Source organism: Monodelphis domestica, chromosome 5 (assembly GCF_027887165.1).
Source record: "Monodelphis domestica isolate mMonDom1 chromosome 5, mMonDom1.pri, whole genome shotgun sequence".
Taxonomy (NCBI): domain Eukaryota; kingdom Metazoa; phylum Chordata; class Mammalia; order Didelphimorphia; family Didelphidae; genus Monodelphis; species Monodelphis domestica.
Genome location: NC_077231.1, coordinates 4759355 through 4784656, shown reverse-complemented (window position 1 = coordinate 4784656; position 25302 = coordinate 4759355). Strand labels below are relative to the sequence as shown.

General features: G+C 56.8%; 1 protein-coding gene across 2 annotated transcripts in view; it reads left to right on the top strand.

Moving 5' to 3' along the window:
* MPPED1 (metallophosphoesterase domain containing 1) overlaps positions 1-25302 on the top strand; it is a 93246-nt gene that overhangs the window by 52513 nt on the left and 15431 nt on the right. For both annotated transcript variants that reach the window (XM_056797493.1, XM_056797494.1), the window contains exon 4: positions 3542-3767. In XM_056797493.1, the coding sequence (XP_056653471.1) occupies positions 3542-3767 (226 nt within the window). The remainder of the gene's footprint in view (positions 1-3541; positions 3768-25302) is intronic.

Here is a 25302-nt window from a genome sequence, read left to right as displayed (position 1 = left end):
GCATCCCAGGCAACTGTTAGAGGGTGAGTTAGGAAGCAAGGAATGCCGAGCAGGAGCTGGCCGCGGTTCTGGAAGGTCAAGACAAAAGCAGTCCCTGCCCCCAAGGAGCTTGGCAACACCCAGAGCCTCCTTTCATTCAAAAACTTGATTATGAATCAAGCAAACATTCAGCGAGCTTTTATTAAGCACCGACTCCCTTCCCCAGCCCACTTCCCAGCGTCCCTATTGCTGCTGAGATCCGCCCCAGCCTCCCAAGCCCCAGACTCCATCACGCCCTCAACGCCTCGCTCTGCCTCCACCCTGGTCAGCCTCTCCTCCCCTCCACTCAGAGGCCTGCCAGTGGGTCTGCCCACCTCGAGTGTCTCCGGCCTCCGCTTCATCCTGTGCTTGGCTGTCAAAGAGATCTCTGTAAAGTGCAAGCCGGACCGCCCCCAGCCCGCCAGCCAACTGCAGTGGCTCCCCAGCACTTATGGGATCAACTACCAAATCCTCTGTTTGGGGGTTCAAAGCGCTTCCTGGCCCTTCTTAGACTTCCCCGCCACGTGCCCTTCTATCCAGTGTCACCGCCTGGCTATTCCATGAGCAAGACCCTCCATCTCCGGACTCGGGGCATTTTCTCTGGCTGGCCCCGTGCCTGGAAGGCTCCTCCTCCTCCCATCAGGCTTCTTTCCCGGCCCAGCTAAAACCTCCCTCTGCCCTGAGCCCTCCGTGCTAGCGCCCTCCCTCCAGCCGTCATTCTCAGGGTCCTCTTCATCTAGCCGGCGGGCACAGAGCTGTCCACAGGTTGTCTCCCTCGCTGGCCTGGGGCCCTCGGAGAGCAGGAGCCGCCGCGGGTCCTTCTTTGGGCCCTCAGAGCATAGCCGTGGCACACGGTGGGCCTTTAACAGAAGCTTTGTAACCACCTCATTTTATTATCAAAAATAAAAGAACCGGGGAGCGAAGGGCGGGACAAGCCTGCACAGGAAGGAAGAGCGCTCCTCCCCGCTCTCCGGCCTCCTGTCCCCTTCTCTGGAATTCCAACACCCTCATCACGGCAGTCACACGACAGAGAATTCCATTAGCCTGCTTGGTAACAGAGGCCTCTGCCTGGGCTGAGAACTCACGGGAGAGCTGCGCACCATTGCTTCCCTCCCATCCTGCTCAGGGGGAGGTGCGTGTGGGTTCCGGCGGTGGCTGGCGCCCATTTCCAGTGAAGGAGATGCTTTCTGAATGAGCAATGCACAGGTTTCTGGGAGGCTGTGTGGCCTAATGGATAGAGGAATGAAGCAGCTTAGAGATCCACCTCTGGCACACACACGCTGGCTGAGCGGGCACTTCCCTTCTCTAAGCTAAGCTCAGTCACCTCATCTATAAAAGGAGGAGGCTGTGGGAGATGGCCTTGAAGGCAGCCCTTCGAGCTCTAGAGCGGGGCCCTGGCAAGTTCCAGTTTGCCCGTCTGCATGAGTGGAGGGTGTCTCCCATGTCTCTCTCCATCTCTCTGCCTCTGTGTCTCTGTCTCTGTCTCTGTCTCCCTCCCTCCCCCCTTCTCTCTCTGTCTCTCTGTCTCTCTCTCTCTCTGTCTCTGTCTCTCTCCCTCTCTGTCTCTCTCTCTCTGTCTCTCTCCCTCCCTCTCTATCTGTCTCTCTCTCTCTCTCTCCCTCCCTCCCCCCCTCTCTCTTTCTCTTTCTCTTTCTTTCTCCCTCCCTCTCTCTCTCTCTCCCTCTCTTTCTCCCTCCCTCCCTCTCTCCCTCCCTCCTCTCTCCCTCTCTCTCTCTCTCTCTCCCTCTCTCTCTCTCTCTCTGTCTCTGTCTCTCTCTCTCTCTCTCTCTCTCTCTCTCTCTCTCTCTCTCTCTCCTCTTTCTCTCTCTCTCTCCCTCTCTCTCCCTCTCCCTCTCTCTCTTTCTCCCTCCCTCTCTCTCTCTCTCCCTCTCTTTCTCCCTCCCTCTCTCCCTCCCTCCTCTCTCCCTCTCCCTCTCTCTCTCTCTCTCTCTCTCTCTCTCTCTCTCTCTCTCTCTCTCTCTCTCTCTCCCTCTCCATCTCTCTCTCTCTCTCCCTCTCTTTCTCCCTCCCTCTCTCTCTCTGTGTCTCCCTCCCTCCTCTCTCCCTCTCCCTCTCTCTCTCTCTCTCTCTCTCTCTCTCTCTCTCTCTCTCTCTCTCTCTCTCTCTCTCTCTCTCTCTCTCTCTCTCTCTCTCTCTTTCTCCCTCTCTCTCTCTCCCTCTCTTTCTCTCCCTCCCATCTCTCTCTCTCTCTCTTTCTCACACCCACACACACCCACACAGACACACACACACACACACACACACACACAGACTCTGGGTTTCGGCAATTCCAAGTCATGGGATCTTAGAGCTGAAAGAGGCTGATGGACATCTACTCAAATTGAAACCTGACAGGACCCCTTCTGTACTAACTCTGACAAGTAGTTATGACCACGGACTTAAAGAGCCTCCGGTGACGGGGAGCTTATTACCTGTGAAGGGAGAGGCATCATGGTAGTAGATAGCATACTCGGTCTGGAGTCAGGAGAGCCTGTGGTTCAAATGCTTGGCTGGTGATGACCATTTCTCAGCCTCAATTCTCCCATCTGCATAATAATCCTTCTATGGGTGCCATGAGTAAAGAAGTCACACTATCACCTCATTCGTCCCTTCTAGAGCCTCCGTCCTATGTCTGCCTGGAGTAGAAACAGCACAGGATCTAGAGTCAGAGGACTTGGTCCTGAATCTCAGGTCTGCTGTGCTACGTGACCTGGGCTAAGTCCCTTCCCCTCTCTAGGCCTGTCTCCTCTCATCAGTGAGCACCTGCCTATAAGGAAAGACGTTCCTCAAAACCGCCCCACAAGATAAGCAGTGAATGTATTATTGTGCCCATTTTACAGATGAGGAGAGTGGAGGCTCAGAAAAGGGAAGTGACTCATCCGGGGTTATTCGGTTTTCAGCTTCATGAGAAAACAATGTAAAAGGAACGTAGTGGATAGTTTTTTCAAAGCATCCCTAGAATGTAAACAAAATTGCATCTGACTTTTGTATGCATTGTTTTCTCTGTTGGATCTAGCACTAGAAGGTCCCTTAGAAGTGGAGAAAACAGAGGCCTAGAGAGGTCAAACCTTTGGCCACAGACTTAAAAGGTGTGCAGGAGCAATGCTGGAATTTGTACTGAGGTCCAAGAACTTCACTTTGGGGCCTGACGCTCTCTCTCAAATTTATCTTTTATACCTTCCATCTTAGAATCAGGCAATGAGGGTAAGGGACTTGCCCAGAATCACATAGCTAGGACGTGTCTGAGGCCAGATTTGAACCCAGGACTGGCTCTCTCTATGGCCCATTCAGATTTATCTTTGCAGTCATTTTTGGCATCGTCTCAGATTCCAATTCATTTACCTTCTCTGAAGACCAGAGGAGACAGCCTCCTCGCGTGGCAGGCAGCAGAGGGTAGCCAAGGGGAGCGCCTACGCTTCCCAGGGATACCCCGTACGGTCCAGTGAAGCGCCGCCCTTCCTCGCCGGCTCCCCGCATGGCCCTGCCCTGGCTCTCAGGCTGATTTCCGTCTGTTTCCCCCCAGGAAGCCTGCCTTACGAGTACAAGATCGTCATCGCTGGGAACCACGAGTTGACCTTCGACCAGGAGTTCATGGCCGACCTGATCAAGCAGGACTTTTACTATTTCCCTTCGGTGTCCAAGCTGAAGCCCGAGAATTATGAGAACGTGCAGTCCCTGTTGACCAACTGCATCTACCTCCAGGACTCGGAGGTGACCGTGCGGGGATTCCGGATATACGGCTCCCCATGGTAAGCAAGCTTGGCCTCTGGCCTTCCCTGCTGTGTGAAGGAGCGAGCTGGGGGGGGGGGCGCCTTTCCCCAAGCGCGCCATGGCCGTGCGGTGGCTCACATCCAGCTGAGGAGCACGGCCATCTCTGAGAAGGGAATGGGGGGAGAACGGGATCGCTAAAGAGCGCAATGACTAAGCCAGGGTCTATTTCTAAGAAGCTTCTTGGCCCCCCGCACGCGCACACACACATACGCACACACACAGCGCGCGCACACATGCATGACACATGCACAAGCACACATATACATGTGCACACATGTGTGACACATGTGTGCACACGCATCCATGCACGGCACGCGCACACACATGCACACACAGTGCATACACACGCACCCATGCACAGCACATGCACGCACATACATGCACACACCACACACGTGCACACATGCATGACACACATGTGTACACGCAACCCATGCGCGGCACACATGCGCACGCAGTGCGTGCACATACATGCACACACATGATACACACGCACACGCACACACACGCGCTCTGAAGGCCCTCTACATGGAAGGGCAGATAGGCGCAGCTCCAAGACAAGAGAGGCCCCCAGACGTCCGTGATTGAACAGTGACTGTACTGCCGAGCCCTGAGCGGGCCCCTGGCCAGTCGTGATGGAGTGGGAGTCAGGACTGAGTGAAGGCAGCAAGCGGGGCCATACATTGGGGTGGGCAGTGGTTAGACAATGGGCTGGCTGCGGGCATGACTGGAAGGGGGAGGAGGAGGAGGGAGGAAGGCCGAGCAGCCCAGGGTTTTGCTGGTGGCCTGAAGGTCTTTGGAGGAAGATCTCCAGCGAGGGGGAGCCTTTCCAAGGGCCGCCCCAAGGCTCACGCCGCCCAGAAGGCCGCCTTCTCTCTCTAACGATAACGCCAATGGCATGGCTGACCCAGAGTGCTTTAAGGCTTACAAAATGCATCGAGGAATAATAGCAGGCAGACTAGCTGGCATGAAGCATGTTCATGTTTACAGGTATGATCATGAGCGCCGTGTCCGGCGCTTTCCGGCTTCCAAGGCCGTACACATTGTATTTGATCCTCATAGCTTTGGGAAGTAGGGGCTATTATCACCATCCCTATTTTACAGATGAGGAAACTGAGGGAGACAGCTTTAGTAGCTTGTCCAGCTCTAGTAGGCGGCAGGGGAGGATTTGAACCTCATTCCTCCTGATTCCAAGCTCCCTCCCCAGGATGCTCCTGGATACAGGGAAATGGGGACATTGAGAACTTAACCCCCAGCTGGGGGTGGCTCGTGTCTCTCCCTGACCACTGGGGCGTGCTGTCACATTCAGGGGCAGGAGCCTGGAATCCACATTGGTGCCAGGTCTCCACTGGGGTGGGGGAGCATCAGTGAGTCAGCTGGGCTAGTGACCCAGACCAGAATGTGTGCTTCAAAAAAGAAAATGCCAGCTATTCAATCAGAAGCCTCAGTTTCCTCATCTGCAAAGTGGGTCTTGCTCCAAGTTCCCAGCGTTCCTCTTCACATCCATATGGTCCATCCTTTGGTCCACAGGGAGCGGATTTAATCCAGAGCCCCTTGATCTCCAGAGCCTGGCATGCAGTAGGCACATCGTAGATCCCTCTTAGTTGGCTGAGTAACTGCCTACCAGTCCACACAGTGCTGTGCCAGCCACAGGGGAAGATGCGAAGTTAAAATGAGATGAGATCCCTGCCCTGGAGGTGCTCCCAGTCCAGACTCTGGCGTGTCGGGTTCTGTTCTGGGGGCCACAGCGTAGAAATGGCGCTGACAAGCTGGAGAGCATCCAGAGAAGGGCAGCCGGGACGGGCAGGGCCTCGAGGCCACGGTTGACAAAGGGAGAAGGGAAGTCTGGGATGCTAACGCCTCTCACATGGGCGAGGCAGTGGACATGGTGTTTGGTGCGTGCCTGGCGTCTAGCACATGGTTGCCAATGTCTGTGGGATGCAATCGTTTGAATTGTTCTGCTCCGGCCCCACGGCCAGGACTAGTAGGCGTAACTTGAGGATGGGACTTTGGGGGCTGTGCATTTGCTTTCCTCAGGGTGGGGCTGGATGGCCCCTTGTTGGGGGATTCCTGCTGGCTTGGGCTGGGTGGGCAGGCTTCTAGGAGCCCTTCTTGGTCCCCACGAGTGGTTTTCTTCATGCTAGTAAGCACCCGCCCCCCAAAGGGCTTCTCACCCCATCAGGCTGATGCCTGCTGCCCTCTTGCCACAGCTAGGCTGCTCCTGTAGTAGAAGCACCGCCATTTCCGAGGCAGGAGGCACACCCCGCCTTGTCCGCCTGTGCCGGGGCCTTAATGCAGCATCGACATCCCTCCTCTGATGCAATTCTTTATAACTCACATCAATTATTAAGCTATTTCACTGCAGAGCCTCTGGAGGCTGGGCTTCCAGACACCTTCAGCTAAATTTGTTTTTCCCAAACTGGGATTCTGCAGAAGTCTGGCTTTCCATGAGAATGTTTCCTCACGTATGCATCAGCCTACCTTCCACATGGCTAGGGTGAGGGCCTTGACTTTGGGTCCACGGACTGAGGTTCAAATCCTTCCTCCGTCTCTTCCTAGCTTGGCCAAGTCCCTTATTCTCTGGACTTCAGCTTTCTCTTGTCCGAAGTGGAGACCTTGGAATAGCCAATAAAACTCCCCGTTCTCTTTCAATTCTGGAGTGTAGCACAGTGGGGAAATCCCCAGCTCCAGCATTAGAGGACCTGAGTTCAAATCTGCCTCTGAGACCCATGACCTGTGGGATGAATCTCTTAATGTCCCTGCGTCTGGATGTCCTTATCTCCAAGAGGAGGAGGTTGGCTTTAATCCTGAAAAGCCAGTGTGTGAAACAGTAAGAGGTGAGATAAAGACAGCCCTTTCCATGCATTATCTCCTCTGGGAGGCAGCTGCTACTATTGCCTCCTTCGCCAGTGGGGAAATTGAGCCATTTGCCTAAGGTGAACCCAAGTCTTCCTGCTTCCCCATCCAGAGTGCTGCCCATTAGACTGCACGGCCTCTCTGGTCACTCTACATGGGCAACTGGGAGAGATGGAAATGGGGAGCTCCTGGAGTCCCGCTTTGCCCCTGGAGGCAGACACCGGTCCTTGGCCTTCCGAAGTCCTGTGGATGTCTGCCAAACTCGAGGGTGTCCCCCCTGATCTTGTGTGTGCGTGAGCTGGGTATGGGGGTCGCCGCCAGCTCCTGAGACAATTTGCTCCATGTTAACCAATGCCGCTGCTTACATGTTCCTCTGGGGAGAGCGAGAGGGAGAGTCTTGCGGCCTTCGGGTTTGCCAGTGTCCTTAGGATCTCTCTCTGGCAGCTGGTGGGTGGCTGCAGGCTGTGGCGGGCTTTGTAGAGAGGAGACAAGCCAGTGGCCGGCCAGTCCCCAGCCCCTCCAGCCCAGGGCTGTTCTTTGACCTCTGGCTTCTCAGACGAGCAGAAATGGGCGGGAGGGGATGTCACCCAGAGGGTGGTCGGAGGCTCGCCTGAACCAAGGGCAAGATGACGCCCGCCCCCTCTCCTGTGGCCTCCTTCTGTCCCCTCCCCTCCCAGCAGCCTCAAAGATGCAGGGAGTCAGCCTCAGACCATGCCTCCCTCCCCGAGTCTCCCCAGGAGGTTGCCACTGGCTGGGGATCATAGAGAAGAGCCACGTACCTAGAGGAGGGTCTCATTTGAGCCTCCCGACAGCCCTGCGTGGTAGGTGCCGGGTACAGCTCTCTGCTCGTTACAGACAAGGAAACTTTGTCAAGGCCAGAGAACCCAAGGGGCCCAGCCAAACCCACAGGAGGAAGGATTTGAACCCAAGTCCTGCCCCCCTGCTGTGCTTCTGCCTGACCGCAGACTGTGCCTTATTTGTAGCCTTGGCCAAAGCTCGCCAATGATTTTTGCTGAGGGTCTGGGAAGCGGGTAGACAGCACTAGCAACCAGCACCAGCACCGGCTCCTCCTCTTGGCCCGGCTCTGACTGGCCCCCCGGCTGGGCTCCTCCAGGTCCCGCTGGCCTTGGCCGACACCGACTCACTGGCCACAATCAGCCACTGACCCATCAAACCCCCAAGCCAGACGCACCCAAGGGGGAAGGCCCTGCTTGAGCTTCCAGGAGTCTCTCCTTCTCCACTCTGACTGGTGCCAGTCCTGGGAGGTGTCTCCAGGTCCCTCAATACCCCCCTCGCCCAGTCCTGAAGGCAGAATACACGTGCCCCATCTGACCCCAGCGTTATGAGCTCTATACGGGGCCCAGCACGCGCTGTCAAAGCTGGGGCGGGGAGGCTGAGAACAGGAAATAGCGCCGCTCCAAGGGAACATAGATCAGGAAATATCCAGGCTAGGTGAGGTTTCTGAAGGCATCCCCAAAGCCGGAGGGGCCTTAGAACAGAAGCTCTCCTGGAACAGGGAATGGCAGCACAGAGAGGGAGCCTAGAACGGGGATGGCCACGTTGAGAGGGGTTCTAGAACAGAGGATGTCCTCACTGGACACCTCTAGAAAACAGACCTCTGGGACATACCACTTGCCCAGTTATTCCACTTGCTGCACTTCTGGTGTCACCCTGGCAGCCCTTTGCCTTGGGGCAGGCTTTTCCCTGGCCCACAATGCACTCCCTCTTCAGACTTTTGAGAACCTCAGCAGAGGGACGTGTGCCTCGATTCCCCTGCTTGTTCCTTCTCGTTCTCCTCCCATTCTCTTGCACTAACCCAGCCACCCGGGAGCTGGTGGCTTATAAATATGGACAGAATGGGGTCGCCTCCTCCCTCCGTGGTGGCCCTTTCAGAGCCCAGAGGCTGGGACAAGCATTAGAAGACCAGAAACTAGAAGGTGACAAGTTCCAGCGGTGTGCTGCAGGCACCTTCTCTTCCCCCGTGGAGGCCCAGATCCCTCGCTGACCCAATGGGCTCCTTTCAGCCCAGAATCCTCCTGTCTTCCGTGGGGGCGAGCAGCCCAGAGCCCCAGAGGTCAGGCGAGGCTTCCCTGAACAGCGGCATTAGAGCTGGGCCTGATGTCAGCAAGAGAGATGGGCAGGAGTGAAGGCTGGAAGGGACAGAACGTTCCGGGTTAGTGAACAACAGAGGGTTGAAGGCAGAGTCCCAGGAAGGGCAAAAGCATTCCCTGGGTGCCTTCGTGTCTCTGGAGGGGCTCCTCGGCTCATCAGCTGGGCAGAGCCTCTGCTTGGGGAAATACGGCTGTGCTTCGCCATCCTGCTGGAATGGACGGCCTGCCCGAGACATTCCAGGGAAATGGGCCGGGCTGTTCTCTCCGGACGGATGGGGAGCCGATCGCCCTAAAGATGGCCATGAATCAGATGCAAAATGGAGACGTGCGATGGGAATGGAGCGGCGAAGGATCATGTCACAGCCGGAGCGAAGCCTCGGCGAGGGCTGAGCCATCTACTGACCGACAATGGCAGCCGGCCCTGCGCGGGGACGGATGGCTCCCCATGAAGGCTTTCCCCAAGAGCGGCTCTTGCCTCTGTCGCCACCATTCTTCACTCCACCAGCCTCATTTCTTTCTGTTTCTTTTGCTTCGAGCCAATTCCAGGGAGACGAAAGAGCAAAATCCTAGGACGGCGGGGCTGGAAGAGGCCTCCAAAGGCCCCCAGACCAACCCCTTCCAGGAAGCAGGGACTCTCCCAAGGCAAGTGTCTGCCAGGGGGCTCCCCACTTGTAACAGCCCTGAGTGCCGGTGGAGGGGGCCAGGATCTGCCAGACCTTCACATCATCAGGCAGGGAGGAGCCCAGACAGGGAAGGCATCTGGCCCCCTGGAAGAGGCCTGGGTTCAAGTGCCGGCTCCGCTGCTTATCATCTCTGTGACTTTAGGCCAGTCTCTTGACCCGGCTGGGCCTCCGTTCCCTCGAGTCCCGGGATCTCGGACCAGATGGCCCCAGGTCTAGAATGATGGAATCAGTTCCCTTGTAGTCCTTGTGGTCCCAGGAGCCCTCTGCCTGGCACGTGGCAGAGGCCAGTATCAAGTGGGCACCTCTACAGAGCAGAAGCCTCAGGCCTGCCTCGCACATCGCTGCCCCGTGTCTCTCCCGGTCTCAGGGGAGTAAGGGGACCTGAGGGAGCTCTCATGGCTACTAAGTGTCAGGGGCAGAATTTGAATCCAGGCCTTCAGATTTGGCATTCCCAAAGGGTGCGGAGGGGTTTAGAGCCAAGAGCTGGAGGAGGCCTCTGCGATCTTTGAACCCAACGCCCTCCTTCTACAAGCCAAGAGACGGAGGCACAGAGAGAAAGAATCCCTAGGAGCCGAGGGACCGATGGGCCCCGAGCGCCGGGGTGCGGGATTCGAGGGTTAGCCGCGTTAGCCTCCTCGTTCTCCCCAAGGGAGATGGCAGGCGCCACCCATCTTTCCTGGGGCGCCCGTGCAGGCCGGGGGGAGGGGAGCAGCCATGCGCCCCTCCCAGAGCGGGCCGGGCCATCTGGTGTGGCAGTCGCCGTCCTTAAGGGCTCGTCTCCGGCTTGGGTGGAAGCCGCCAGCTCCGGCGTCTGGTCCCAATTAGGCAGACGGAGGAGCGGAGCCCCAGGCCAAGAGGGAGCTGGCCGCGCGGGCTTGGCGCCCTCCTCTGTCCCTGCCCGGCAGGGCGCCCAGGGCCATCGGGGATCCCCTCTACCCAGACGCATGGGCCGCCGCAGACCATCAGGGAGGGACGTCCCCGGCAGATCAGCCTTGGGTGTCCATTCTCCGGGCATCCTGGGGCGCCCCAGACCCCTCGCCTGCGTGCCCACGGGCTTCCTCACTGGGCGGCAGGCAGCTCTGCTCTCCGAGCTTCCTCCCAGCTCCGACGTGCTTTGTTGGGCCCCCCCCGGCCCCCTCTGAGGCAGCCCCTTCTGTTGGACCAGGCCTCGGAATGCCACATCGGAGCGAGGCCCGGAGGAGCCTGGGGGCCACGTGACGCCCATTAGCGCAGCGCCAGGACACCGCTGAGACAGACTTCAGGAGGCCCCTCCTGGCCCGGGTCTGTACTTTCCAGAGATACCCTGGTCCACTTTTACAGGATCAGAGCTAGAAGGAGCCTCGAAGGCCACCTCAGTTCATTCCCCCCCATTTTAGGGCCGAGAAGCTGTTCTGGAACGTTGGGTGATTGGTTCTAGATCTAGAGCTGGGCGGAACCGAGAGGTCCAGATCCCTCCTCTGACAGATGAGGAAACTAAGGCCCAGAGGGGGATGGCCTTATCCAGGGTCACACGGATGCATGGCGGAGCTCCACTCCATCCTTTGGGCCTTTGTACATTTTCAGTTAATTCTCATCGGCTCAGTGGATAGAGCGCCCAGCCCGGAGTCACCATGGCTCCTCCCCCTGGGTACCAGTCTGGCCTCAGATACCTCCCAGCGGTGTGACCCTGGACAAGTCACTTCACCTCTGCCAATCTCAGTCTCCCCAACTGTGAAATAAGGGGTGGGACTCGAGGCCGCCGAGGGAGGTGTGAGCCTAAGCTCTCCTTTCCCCTTCATCACCCCCTTTCTCTGAAGCCCGGGCAAGACGGGGCTGGACTTCCCGGCCCTCCAGGGTGCTCCTCGGGTGGGGGCGGCTCCTGGGGCCCCCCCGGGAGCCAGGTTTTCTGCACCTCTGGATTTGAAGACAGCGAGCCTGTCTTCCCTCCCACGAGCTGCTGAAGAACTCATCTGCGCTTCCCAAGGCGGCCCTCCCTCACGAAGTCTGTCTCAGCGGCGTCCTGGCGCTGCGCTAATGGGCGTCACGCGGCCCCCAGGCTCCTCCGGGCCTCGCTCCGATGTGGCATCCCGAGTGCCGCTCAGAGACGCTGCCCAAGGAAGCTCTCGCCTTGGGGAGGTCCAGCAGGAGAGCTGGGGTGGGGAGGGAGCCCCACGATCCTGCGCCGTAAAGCGAGTGCCTTAGAGCAGGCCAGAGGCCGGGATGGGGAGCCCCTGGCCCCATTTTACAGAGGAGGAGAATGAGGAAACGGAGGGACACCGCTAGGATCATAGGAACGGTCGGCCTTGGCGGGAGGAGTTCAAATCCTGCTGCTCTGCCCTGGGAAGCTCGGGGTCAAGGTGGGGCTGGGCTGCAGGAGCTGAGCCAGGGAAGCCCAAGCCCAAGGCCCAGGGCCTGCTGGGAAAGGCCAGGCCATCTGCCCCGGGGGCATCCCGGCCTCCAGGAGGGGAGCATCAGGAAAGGCCTGGGGGAGCGGGCATGCCCAGAACCAGGCTGAGGCCGGGCCTTTACCAGAAACCCTTCCCTTCTGCCTGGGCCGGTGCTGTTGCTTCTGAGGCGGAAGAGCAGCGAGGCTGGACAGCGGGGTGCCGGCCCCAGGACCCAGGCTGGGGGCCAGAAGGGGCTTCCCTGGAGGTGAACGGTTGGGGGGCTGCCCAATGGGCCTCGCCAGGTGCGAAGCGGATGTTTGAGGCTGTCTGTCCTGTCCTTAAGACTTAGTGGGGAATTCGAAATCGATTCTCCTGTGGCCAGTACACATGCGTGTGCCCAACCAACAGGAATGCACACTGGGGCTGGGAGAGGCCTAGGACAAGGAGTGTCGGGGCTGGGAGAGGCCTAGGACAAGGAGTGTCAGGGCTGGGAGAGGCCTAGGACAAGGAGTGTCGGGGCTGGGAGAGGCCTAGGACAAGGAGTGTCAGGGCTGGGAGAGGCCTAGGACAAGGAGTGTCGGGGCTGGGAGAGGCCTAGGACAAGGAGTGTCGGGGCTGGGAGAGGCCTAGGACAAGGAGTGTCAGGGCTGGGAGAGGCCTAGGACAAGGAGTGTCGGGGCTGGGAGAGGCCCAGGACAAGGAGTGTCAGGGCTGGGAGAGGCCTAGGACAAGGAGTGTCAGGGCTGGGAGAGGCCTAGGACAAGGAGTGTCGGGGCTGGGAGAGGCCTAGGACAAGGAGTGTCAGGGCTGGGAGAGGCCTAGAATTAGGAGGTGGCAGGGCTGGAAGAGGCCTAGAACAGGGGGTGGCAGGGCTGGGAGAGGCCTAGAACAAGGAGTGTCGGGGCTGGGAGAGGCCCAGGACAAGGAGTGTCAGGGCTGGGAGAGGCCTAGGACAAGGAGTGTCGGGGCTGGGAGAGGCCTAGGACAAGGAGTGTCGGGGCTGGGAGAGGCCTAGGACAAGGAGTGTCAGGGCTGGGAGAGGCCTAGGACAAGGAGTGTCGGGGCTGGGAGAGGCCCAGGACAAGGAGTGTCAGGGCTGGGAGAGGCCTAGGACAAGGAGTGTCGGGGCTGGGAGAGGCCTAGGACAAGGAGTGTCGGGGCTGGGAGAGGCCTAGGACAAGGAGTGTCAGGGCTGGGAGAGGCCTAGGACAAGGAGTGTCGGGGCTGGGAGAGGCCTAGGACAAGGAGTGTCAGGGCTGGGAGAGGCCTAGGACAAGGAGTGTCGGGGCTGGGAGAGGCCTAGGACAAGGAGTGTCGGGGCTGGGAGAGGCCTAGGACAAGGAGTGTCGGGGCTGGGAGAGGCCTAGGACAAGGAGTGTCGGGGCTGGGAGAGGCCCAGGACAAGGAGTGTCAGGGCTGGGAGAGGCCTAGGACAAGGAGTGTCAGGGCTGGGAGAGGCCTAGGACAAGGAGTGTCGGGGCTGGGAGAGGCCTAGGACAAGGAGTGTCGGGGCTGGGAGAGGCCCAGGACAAGGAGTGTCAGGGCTGGGAGAGGCCTAGGACAAGGAGTGTCAGGGCTGGGAGAGGCCTAGGACAAGGAGTGTCGGGGCTGGGAGAGGCCTAGAATTAGGAGGTGGCAGGGCTGGAAGAGGCCTAGAACAGGGGGTGGCAGGGCTGGGAGAGGCCTAGAACAAGGAGTGTCAGGGCTGGGAGAGGCCTAGAATTAGGAGGTGGCAGGGCTGGAAGAGGCCTAGAACAGGGGGTGGCAGGGCTGGGAGAGGCCTAGAACAAGGAGTGTCAGGGCTGGGAGAGGCCTAGGACAAGGAGTGTCAGGGCTGGGAGAGGCCTAGGACAAGGAGTGTCGGGGCTGGGAGAGGCCTAGGACAGGGAGTGTCGGGGCTGGGAGAGGCCTAGAACAGGGAGTGTCGAGGCTGGGAAGAGGACATATACCAGGAAAGTCTCTTAGAAATGGTGAGATTTGCCCTGTCCGGAGGGAAGCCAGAATCCTTGCATTTTCCACCCTGAAGAAGGCCCCGTGGAGCTCTGGCACCCGGTCCTGAGCCCCGCATTCTAAGGTCTGGCCCAGGTCAGAGCCGTGTCCTCTCTCCCTCCCCTCCCCTCCAGGAGCATCCTGAGCTGGGCCAGTCAGGCTGTCCACAGGAAGAGCTCATTTCATGGCGGTGCCCTCCAGAGCGTTCCCCAGGGGCCTGGGCAGGGGCTTCCCGGGCTGTCTGCACTGGGGCCCCCTCGAGGCAGCTTTGGGCCCAGACCCTCCCCCATGCAGGGCTGCCCATTTCCCAGTGGGTGGAAGGGGAGGAGGCCTGGGGGAAGGGCGCTGCTCAGCTCTGTCAGCAGGCTGAATGGAGGGGCTCCCCGAGGCCACAGACCCTAAGGCAAGCTCTGATCCCCCAGAGCCCCTCCCTGCTTCCTCCCCCTTCAGCAGGCAGGCCTAAGACTGCTCGTCCTGGGGAGCTGTGGGGGCAGCCTGGGCCAGGCAGGACAGCCAGAGCCTCCCCAGCTGCCCCAGGACCGCCTCCTGGGAGGAGGCCCTTTGGCTTTGGTGTCCACCAGCGGGCCCTTCTAGGCCGCAGATCGGAGGGCTCTCACAGGAAGGGCTCCAGACACTTTCGTGCAGTCAGGCTTTTGGACTTTGGGGTCACAGGACCCGGGTTCAAATGCTGCTGCCCCCCTCCAACCTTTACTGCCTGCATGATGTTGGGCAGTTTCTCTGAAGTTTTCTCCTCTGTCAAAGGAGGGGCCTGCTGTGAATCCAGGGCTCTTGTCCTGGGATGCGTGTGGACTTGGATGGAGGGAGAGAGAGACAGAGAAAGAGAGGGTGAGAGGGGGGGAGAGAGGGAAGGAGGGGGAGAGAGAGAGAGAGAGAGAGAGAGAGAGAGAGAGAGAGAGAGAGAGAGAGAGAGAGAGAGAGAGAGAGAGAGGGAGAGACAGAGAGAGAGGGAAGGAGGGAGAGGGAGAGAGAAGAGAGAGGGAGAGATGGAGAGACAGAGAGAGAGACAGAGAGGGAGAGAGAGAGACACAGAGACAGAGGGAGAGAGACAGAGACACAGAGACAGAGGGAGAGAGAGGGAGAGACGGAGAGAGGGAGAGAGAAGAGAGAGGGAGAGATGGGGAGAGAGACAGACACAGAGAGCCAAGAATGGATGGGTGAATGGGGGGTTGGATGGATAGATGGACAGGTAGAAGATAGATGGATGGATGGACGACTGATAGAAAATAGGTTCTACCAATACGGATCAATATTGATTTCTATTGACCACAGTACTCCAGTGTGGTGACCATCATTTGTGATCTCACTGATTTCATTTGAAGCCTTTAAACTGGGATTCTGGGGAGCCCCCCAGCATGCAGCAGGGCTCAACAGCATCTTCCCCAGGTGGTTTCTGCGGTCCCCTCCTGGCCTCGGAGGAGCCTGTGGAGTCGCTGGTTTCCGGATGGGGAAGCGGAAGCACCAGGAGGGCCGAGGCCTTGCCCAGGGCACCACGGAGGCAGGGCGGGCGCGCTGGTGCTCCTGACTGTGAGGCTGCAGCCCCCACCCCGGCTCCTTCCACTTGGGCTCTCCCTGGGCTTCCCTCCCTCCCTCCCTGGGCAGGAGCCTGGTGAGGGCCTGTCCGGAGGGCCGCTGCGAGGGGGCTCGCAGGGGTTCACTGGACTCAGGTGGAAGGTTGGCGGCGGGCCGAGCCGCTTTGCCCGGCTTCCAGGCAGAGCCTCGCCTTGGAGGGGGGAGTCAGCTGCTGCTCGCTGCTAAGTGTTCAAAAGAAGTCTGTCCACAGACTGTCCGCGTTTATTGGTTCGGGATGTGTTTTTGTCCCCATTTAACGGGAAGCAGCTTTGGTTTTTTTAGACGTAGTTGGCAGGCGGCGCGTCCATATGGTCTAATTACTTCTGGTATTTTGAAAGGGGAGCCGGGAGGCTGCTGAGACATTCGACTTGGAAAAGTGGCTTCTGGGCTCACCTTTCCCCAGGCTTTCGGTGCTGCCAACGCCGGGCCCCGGCCGGCTGGACATCCCTTCGGCTGCGCAGAGGGGCTGCCGACGGCCCGGCCACAGGGAGCCCCCGCAGGGACCCTCTCCAAGCTCAGAGCGTCCACGAAGCACACGAGCCATTCGGGCAGCGAGATGGTCCTTTTCCATGAATTGGCTGGAGCAGAGAATAGGCCAGCCGAGAGGAGGGCAGGACGTCTGCAGGCCGCTCAGCATGGGCGCTCCTCAGGCCCCCAGAGGACACCTGAGAGCCAGAGTGTCTGGGCTGGAAGGAGCCTCAGAACAGGCAATGTCCCAGCGGGGAGGGCCCTCAGGACAGGGGACGTTGGAGCCCAAGGAGCCGGAGAACCCGGAATATCAGAAGGGGAGGGCCCTCAGGACAGGGGACGTCGGAGCTCAAGGAGCCGGAGAACCCGGAATATCAGAAGGGGAGGGCCCTCAGGACAGGGACATCGGAGCCCAAGGAGCCGGAGAACCCGGAATATCAGAAGGGGAGGGCCCTCAGGACAGGGACATCGGAGCTCAAGGAGCCGGAGAACCCGGAATATCAGAAGGGGAGGGCCCTCAGGACAGGGACATCGGAGCCCAAGGAGCCGGAGAACCCGGAATATCAGAAGGGGAGGGCCCTCAGGACAGGGGACGTCGGAGCCCAAGGAGCCGGAGAACCCGGAATATCAGAACGGGGAGGGCCCTCAGGACAGGCAATGTCCCAGCTGGGAAGGCCTTTAGAACAGGGAAAGCCAGGGCCAGAAGGGCCCTAGAAGATGGGATATCTGGACAAGAAGGGACTTTGGAACAGAGAACGTCAGTGAAGATAAAGGGAACCTTTACAATGGAACGTTAGAACAGAAAGGGACCTTAGAACAAAGGACATGGAATCTCAGCGCTAAAAGGAACTCAGGAGGAAAGTATATTAGGAACAGGATGAAGTTCAGAGCTACTAGGAAGAGATTGTAGAGCCTTCCGTGTTAGCTCCAAAAGGGGCCTTAAGATCCGAAGTGCGAGAGATTGGAGATGCAAGCGACCTTGGGGAAACTACTGGCCCAACAGCCAAGACTGGAGCTCACCTCCAGCAAGCATCGAGCAGGGAGAAGCTGTCAGTGGTTTGTCTGACATGAAGGATGCTTCACTTTCTGCCTTGATCTGCTCCTGGGACTCAAAGAGCACCTCACTAGAAGAGGAGGCGGCTCCATGACGTCCATTCCACAAGTCAGGCCATCCAAGAGGATGGGGTGCTCCTTTAACGTGGGAAAGGGCTTCACTAGGAAGACAGATAAAGGTCCAGACAAGCCAGGGAATCCTGTCCTGGATCACTGCACCCCAGAGGAGAAGGGAAGAGGGACCCAGCTGCTCAGAACATGGAGCTTTCAGATTTAGGTTCTTTCTAAAGAAAAGGGAGCTGGGGAGCCACCTTTTGAGGAAGATGCCCTGCTTCATGCCCCAAAGAATGATGTCACTTGGGAGATCTTCCAGTAAGAGTCCCAGGAAGAAGAGATGGCTCCTCTGGCAGCTCCCTGATGAGCAGTCCTGAAGGAACTAAGGGTCTACCTGGCAGCACAGGGCTGGGGTCTTCGCCAGGCACTTGTCCAGGAGGTGACAGAGCCTCCAAAGACGTCCCGCAGAATGACTCCCTCCTGTTGCTCATGATTCACAAGCGCTACTGCCAAAGGGAATCTAGACAGCATGGCTAACGATTGGGAAATGTTGGGCAAGGAACCGACGACCATAGGGATCCAGGTGGTGTTTTCATCACTGCTTCTGATCAAAGACAAAGGACAGAGACGAGAGAGGCATATTTGGAAAGAGAATTGTTGCTGGATAAGAAGATGATATTTGAGAATGGTGTAAAAAAATGGAAATGATAGACTCCTGGCCAGGAATGGAGTGTACCTAACAACAGCTCCTACTCAGAGATTCGCCTCGTCTCAAAAACAAATTAAAAGAACTTGAAACTGAAAAGCAATGAGTGGGAAGAAAAGGAAGAAAAGTGCCTCTGACTTTCTAATCAATTCAGAGAAATAGGAAGGTTTTTGCTTGAATTCAAAACATCATTTCACAGGTCCACAATGGCGGAGATGCAACCACCCAGTGGTTTCTCTGAAAACCCGCTGGGAATCTGAGGGAATTACCAACTCAACAAGGTGACATGGCAACCCCCAAGATAATGTGATCTAGACAATTAAGAGACAATTAGGTCAGAGTCCTCCCTTCAAGTCTTGGCTGCATCGTTATGTTCCCCCCTGGTGGAGTGGAAATAGACCACTATGCAACTAGACCTGTGGGGCATCAGGTGAAGACACTGAGCTTATTGAGCATAGGCAAATGGAGACTTCAGAGAGGGCTACGCATGATGGCTTTTGTCAAGTATTTATAGTTGGTTGTCACCTGGGAAACTGAATTTGCTTAACATCACCTCAGAAGACTAGACATGGTTGGAAACTACCAAGAATTCAATGTAAACTTGGGTTAGATGGAAAATTTGCTGACATGGAGAGCTGTTCCAGACAGGTTGCATTGACCAGGGCTAGAGGGTGGCAAGCAGGTTTTTTTCTAATTTTATTTAATTGATTAATTAAGAAAATTTTTCCCTGGTTACAAGATTCATGTTCTTTCCCTCCCCTCCTCCCACCCCCCTCCCGTAGCTGATGCACAATTCCACTGAGTTTTACATGTGTTGTTGATCCAGACCTATTTCCATAGTATTAATATTTGCACTAGGGTGATCCTTTAGAGTCTCCATCCCCAATCATATGCCCCTTGACCCGTGTGATCAAGCAGTTGTTTTTCTTCTGTGTTTCCACTCCCACAGTTCTTTCTCTGGATGTGGATACATTCTTTCTCATAAGTCCCTCAGATTGTCCTGGATCATTGCATTGCTGCTAGTACAGAAGTCCATTATATTCGATTGTGCCACAGTGTATCAGTCTCTGTGTACAGTGTTCTCCTGGTTCTGCTCCTCTCACTCAGCATCACTTCCTGGAGGTTGTTCCAGTCTCCATGGAATTCCTCCACTTAATTATTCCTTTGAGCACAATAGTATTCCATCACCAACATATACCACAATGTGTTCAGCCATTCCCCAATCGAAGGGCATCCCCTCATTGTCCAATGTTTGGCCACCACAAAGAGCGCAGCTATGAATATTCTTGTACAGGTCTTTTTCCTTATTATGTCTTTGGGGTACAAACCCAGCAGTGCTATGGCTGGGTCAAAGGGCAGACAGTCTCATCGCCCTTTGGGCATAGCTCAAATTGCCATCCAGAATGGTTGGATCAATTCACAACTCCACCAGCAATGCATTAATGTCCCTACTTTGCCGCATCCCCTCCAGCATTCACTACTTTCCATAGCTGTTATGTTAGCCAGTCTGCTAGGTGTGAGGTGATACCTCAGAGTTGTTTTGATTTGCATCTCTCTGATTATAAGAGATTTAGAACACTTCTTCATGTGCTTATTGATAGTTTTGATTTCTTTATCTGAAAACTTCCTGTTCATGTCCCTTGCCCATTTGTCAATTGGAGAATGGCTTGGCAAGCAGATTCTTGGTCTGGCAGAGGTAGAATTGGTTGGTCTCTGAGATCCTTCCCAGCTCTGAGAGTCCATGCTGGAGGGAAGGACCTTAGAACAGAGCATGTCAGAGCTGGAAAGGACCCAAGAAGATGGCAATTAGTAAAGACTCTAGGACAGAATAAATCAGAACTGGAAGGGACTTCAGACTAAGAAATATCAGAGTTGAGAGAAATCTCAGAACCTAACTCTGGAAAGGAGCCTAGAACATGAGACTTGGAATATTGGAGCTGAATACCTTGACGGACGCCTGAGCTCAGTAGTGTGGTCCTTTCAGACCACCTCTCCATGGTTTCCAGCTGGAGTGTCTCTTTCCCATGACCTTCTCTACATCTCCCTTTGAGGACCTCTCAATGCATTTGAGACCTTGCCGTTGCTTTTTTTGTTTTGTTGGGCTGTGTTTAATAGAGCCCTCGGGGCTCACCCATCTTATTGTGGCAGAGAAAGAGGATCTCCGTCTATCCTGGCATGGAACATCCCTCAGTGGAGCTCTGGGATGCCGCCTTCCAAAACATTTCCCTCCCTTGGGGAAACTGCCCTGGCCTGGCCTTCGCGAGATGGCTCATGGCCTTTAGAAGGGCCCTCGGTGGATCTCCATATAGATTCTTGAGCCCCTTTCGGTAGATTGGTAACCAGAATACCTGGTCCCTCCACTTTCTGACAGCCTCTGATTCCCTGAGAACCTTGTTTACAGCCCCGAACTAACTTGTGAAACACCAGCCTGTGTCCCTCCAAGCCGCTGCCTCCATCACAGAGGTGCTCCCCTTCCCGGCTCCTTGTCGGGGTTCACTCTAGGCTGGCTCTTGCAGCCCCATCAACATCCCGGCGCCTTCTTTGAGCTTACTGATTGCGAGGACCCTGCCTTTGGCTCTGGGTTAGCTCCTTCAGCTTGCTCATTCTGGACTTCTGGCCCCTCGGGCTGGCCCGGGTGCCAAGATGGAGCATCCGTGAGCCCCGAGGATGCCGATCTCTTCTTTGGCCCCCCGCCTGCTGGAGGGCTTGCCTCTGGACCCCAAGAGCATAGCTGGTCCAGGTTTCTTTGCAGGACACGGAGGACCTTGGGCAGCCCCGGCTAACTGAGGACGGTGCAGATTTAGGCCAGATATAGAGTCCTTTCCACAACCTGGGAAGCAGAGCGCCGCAGTGGTGCCCTCCAGAAGGGGCCCCGGGGTCCAAGAGTGAAGCCTTTGCTTCCACCCTCAAGCCCCAGGAGCCACGCAACTGGCCGCCGGCCCCTCTGCTTTCCTGTCTTCTCCGCCCCGCCGGGCTCCTCTTCCTGCCTCCTTCCCAGCCTTATCTCCCCTTTTCGCTTGTCGAGATAAAATTGATTTCGTTATTGTTAAGGGGGGGACAGAGCCGAGAACATTTTACACGAGATTAATGTTCAGAAGCGAATTGTTCACTCACGCCCCAGCCTGCGGGAGAGATGCATGGAGGCCCCGGCTCAACAAAAGATGAATGATTCCGCGTGTCACAAGAAAAGGGGGAAAATTAATTACTAACGACAGAGGACCCCGTTCTGCTGTCCCACTTCTGTCGCCTTGAAACCGCCGGCAGCGAATTTAACGGCACGCGAGCGCCAAAGGACAGGGGGCTGCACTTGCTGGTTCCCAGGGCCTGGCGTTGTGGGCAGGAAATGTGTGTCCCAGCAGCCGGCCAGAGCCCCGACCTTGACCATGAAGGCGCCAATGGGCATTTACTAAGCGCCCACTAGATGTGTGCCAGGTGCTGGGGTCAGCGCCACAGAGAGGCCAGAGCAAGGCAGCGCCTTCCCCTGAGCATTCTACGGTCTAAGGAGGAAATAGCAGCTACACACACTCTCACACTCACACACACACTCACGCTCTCACACTCACACACTCACACACTCACACTCACATATACTCACTCACACTCATACTCGTTCATACTTACACACGCTCACATACACTCACACACTCACATACACTCTCAACTCACATATACACACTCACACACACTCACATTCACACACACTCATACACTTACACTCATTCACACTCACATATACACTTATACTCACACACACTCACATTCATACACACACTCATACACACAAATTGTAAGCAAAGGATGCTGAGCCATCCGCCAACCAACACTCACACACACTCCAGCATGACTCTGCCAAGGCACATTTATTATTACTACATTAGGAATGCCCCTACGGCAGGGCCAGGGAATTCCCAAACCGACGTGGCCTCAAGGAGTTTCCAGTCTAGTGGGAGAGATGCCCATGTATACGGACACATGAAGCAGGGGAGGGGGCCAAAGGCGGAGCCGGCCAGAGAGGTCATCCTTGGCCGGAGAGCATCAGGCTTCTCGCGGACGCCGGTGCCTGAGCTGCCGCTGGGCAGAGCTGGCCTAGGATGGCAGGCTGGGGGAAGGAGATGAGCAGAGATGGGAGGACAAGGCCGGGTGTGAGCCAGCCACGGGCTCAGGGCTATAAGGTTGGGGCGAGCAAGGAGATCCAGCAAGGGGAGGGGGGGGTCTCCACAAAGAGTCCTGGTGGGTGGGTCCATCAGCCCAGACGGCTTTGTGGGGATGAACTCCAAGGAGGAAAGGAGGGAAGCTGGGCCTGCAGAGAGGAGCTCAGATGGCCTGAGGCCTCGGCCTGGACACGCCCTTCCCTCCTCATCCTCCGTTTCCTTCCCTACAAAATGGAGACCAGAAGCCTCACCAGGAAAGGAGTGAGGGCTATGGACGGTTCAGAAGACAGGAACCGACCTCAGGAACAGAGGAAGAGGGCGGGGGCGGAGGATGAGCCTTAGCTGTCCTGCTGCCCACCCGAACAAGAGGAAAAGGCCATCGGCTGCAAGCCCCAAGGATGGGGTTAAGGACTCGAATTTGCTGGAAGCCCGAAGCACCCCAAACCACAGAAGGGCAGGCCTGGGAGGGGCTTTGAGCAGGGAAGGGCTTGAGGGGGTCCCAGAGGCCAAGCCCCACGTTTTTGTGAGGAAGAAAAGGAATGACAGAGAGGAGAAGAAATGTAGGCACGTCCTAAGACTACAGATAATTCAGAGCAGAGCCAGGACTGGACACAGGGACAGCCCTCTGCCATGCTGCCTGTGTTAGAAAGAACAGACCTGGGAAGGAATCACAAAACCAGATTCTTTGTGTCCGGCAGGCCCCTTGAGTCTAGCCAGCTCTTGCCCAATCTCAGAGGAGGAGCCTGAGGGCCAGAGAGGGCCAGTAGCCTGTTTCAGCAGGCAAGCAGAGGAAGAGCCACACCCCATATGAAGCAGCCACACTTGGGCTCTCCGGGACCCTTTCATGCTCCAAGGAGTCCTTTGGCATGTTTAGGGCAAATCTATGGCTCTTCTCTACCCCTGAGCAGCAGGACGGCAGCGTGAATAGCGAGCTTATCTCAAAGTCATGGGCTCCCGACGAGCCTCTGGTAGACCCTGATTGGGGTGACCCTGGGCAAGGGTCTGCCGCTCTGAGACTCGAAGGCCCAAAGCGCGTGCTGGCCGGAACTGGTCAACAATTCACGAGAAGTTCCCCGGTGAAATGATGATAAATGATGGGCCCCCCCCAAGCCTTGAGAAGAGTGGTTTGTGCCGCTCCTTTGCCAGGCTGTGCCGGGAGCACCAGGAACACCTGCTGGCAGGGCCCTGGCAAGGCGGCTCCTTTCTCAGGGACTCTCCAGGCTGCTGCGGGTAGCTGAGGGCAGCCTCCATGTCAGCATCTGCCACCTTACAGAGGGAGACCTGGGGCTCCAGCGGCAAAGGAGTGCGAGGCCGACCCTGAACCGGGAAGTGCCCCACGAGGGATTGGGCCCCAGTCCTGGGACTCTCCTAGGGCTTCCGGAGAGGGGCAGCGGGAGCCACAGCAAGCAAAGCCTGGCCTTGTGGAAGGTGCCTCAGGCTGGATGCTGGAGAATGCCGGAGATGGAGCTGTCCAGCCTCCCAATTTCTCAGATAAGAAACAGGCTCAGAGAGAGGAAGGGACTGGCCCGGGTTGTGCCGTGAATCAGTCCTGGGGAACCTTTTCTCTCTTTCCTCTCAGGCTCAGACAGTTTGATAGAGTGGACAGAAAGGCTAGACCTGGTGTCAGAGACCTCCGGCCACATCCACAACCCCAACTCTGCAGCTGTGCCACTGTGGGCACGCCCGCACTCTGGACTCCAGGGTTCCAGTCTATAAAATGGGTATAACAGTCCCCAAAGTCCCTGCCTCGCCCACATACTAATTAGAGGGCTGGACTTGGAGTCCAAAAGACCCAGGTTGGCACCCCAGCTCAGACACCTCCTGATTGCCTAGCTCAAGCTCGACAAGCCTCTGTTTCCCCTTCTGTGAGTAATAGGAGCACTTCTTAAGGTTGTCACTAGCTTCCAGTGAGATCCTGTGCAGTGTGCTTCGGTCCCTTAAATGTGAACTACTCGAATTATCGTTGGAGATTCTCCTGAAGCCTTAAATAGTTGTAGAGATGTAAAATGGAAGTTACTGGTATAATGCATTTGAGTATTTATCTCTTTCAGTATGCAGATCGGGCATTTCTGTCTCAGGCTTTACCACCATCTCTCCCCCTCTCTTTCCTTCTCTCCTTTCTCCCTCCCTCTCTCCTCTCTCCCTCTCTCCCCCCCTCTCTGTCTCTCTCTCTCCCCTCTCTCCCCCCTCTCTGTCTCTCTCTCTCCCTCCCTCCCTCCCTCCCCACCTCTCTCTCTCCCTCTCTTTCTCTCCCCCTCTCTGTCTGTCTCTTTCTCTGTCTCTCTTTTGCCGTCTTTCCCTCTCTCTCTCTCCCACTCTTTCCCCCCTCTCTTTCTCTCCCTCCCTCCCTCTCTCTCTCTCTCCCTCCCTCCCTCCTTCCCCACCTCTCTCTCTCCCTCTCTTTCTCTCCCCCTCTCTGTCTGTCTCTTTCTCTGTCTCTCTTTTGCCGTCTCTCCCTCTCTCTCTCTCTCCCACTCTCTCCCCCCTCTCTTTCTCTCCCTCCCTCCCTCCCTCCCTCTCTCTCTGTTTCTCTCTCCCTCTCTCTCCCCCCCTCTCCCTCTCTCTCCCCCCCTCTCCCTCTCTCTGTATTTCTCTGCCTCTTTCTCCCTCTCTGTCTGTCCCCCCCACCCCCACCCCCGTCTCTGTCTCTGTGTGTTTCTCTCTTCCTTTCCTTCTCTCTGTGACTGGGAGATCAGAAATTCCTGCTCACAGGGAAATCAAGTCCCCCCACTTGCTTGCCAGGAGGTGCGGCCTGGGGCTGGGGGAGCCCAATTAGGCTGCACTTGCAGGTTCCCCTCCACTGGTGGCAAAGCTGTTAAGGGGTTAACCTGGGCGAGATTACATTGTATTCAGTGTTCTGTTAAAGTTTGAATTAATTTTTCCCATGGGTTTTTTCACATTCTAATTTTCGCCTAAATGAGACATCTGTTTCAGAAAAGGAGAATTTGCTGGCGTTGCCATGGCAACTATCATTCTGGAAGAAAATGATTTCAATGGTTACTTTAGAACCGAACGCTGGGAATTCAGGCTGCAAAGCCACTTCCGCCAGTCCAACTACCCGGCGGTATCTGGCTTAGGGGCCAGGCTTCGGCGGCGGCGGCGGCCCCTGAACTCCTCTCTTTGGTGGGCAGCAGGAGGCTGAGTGGAGCGTCAGCCCCCTTCTCCCTCTGGCGCTGTTGCAGCTTTCTGAGGAATGGCTGTGTTCAGCCTCCCCTGCCCAGCAAAGTCTGGAATTTGGGTCCCTCGTGTTCACAGGATTTAGCAGCATTTTGGGTGTGTGAAGAGCTGACACCCGGGCGCTGGAGTCACTGCCCTGCAAGAGAGCCAAGGCCACCTCTCAAGATGAAGGCGCTGAACCCAGTAATTCCCCCCATTCTGGATGGGCTGTGAAAGGGGGAATCCTGTTTACAGATGAGGAAACTGAGGCTCAGAAGGGGGAAGTCACTTCCTCGGAGTCACCCTGCTGAGCAATAGACTAACAAAGCT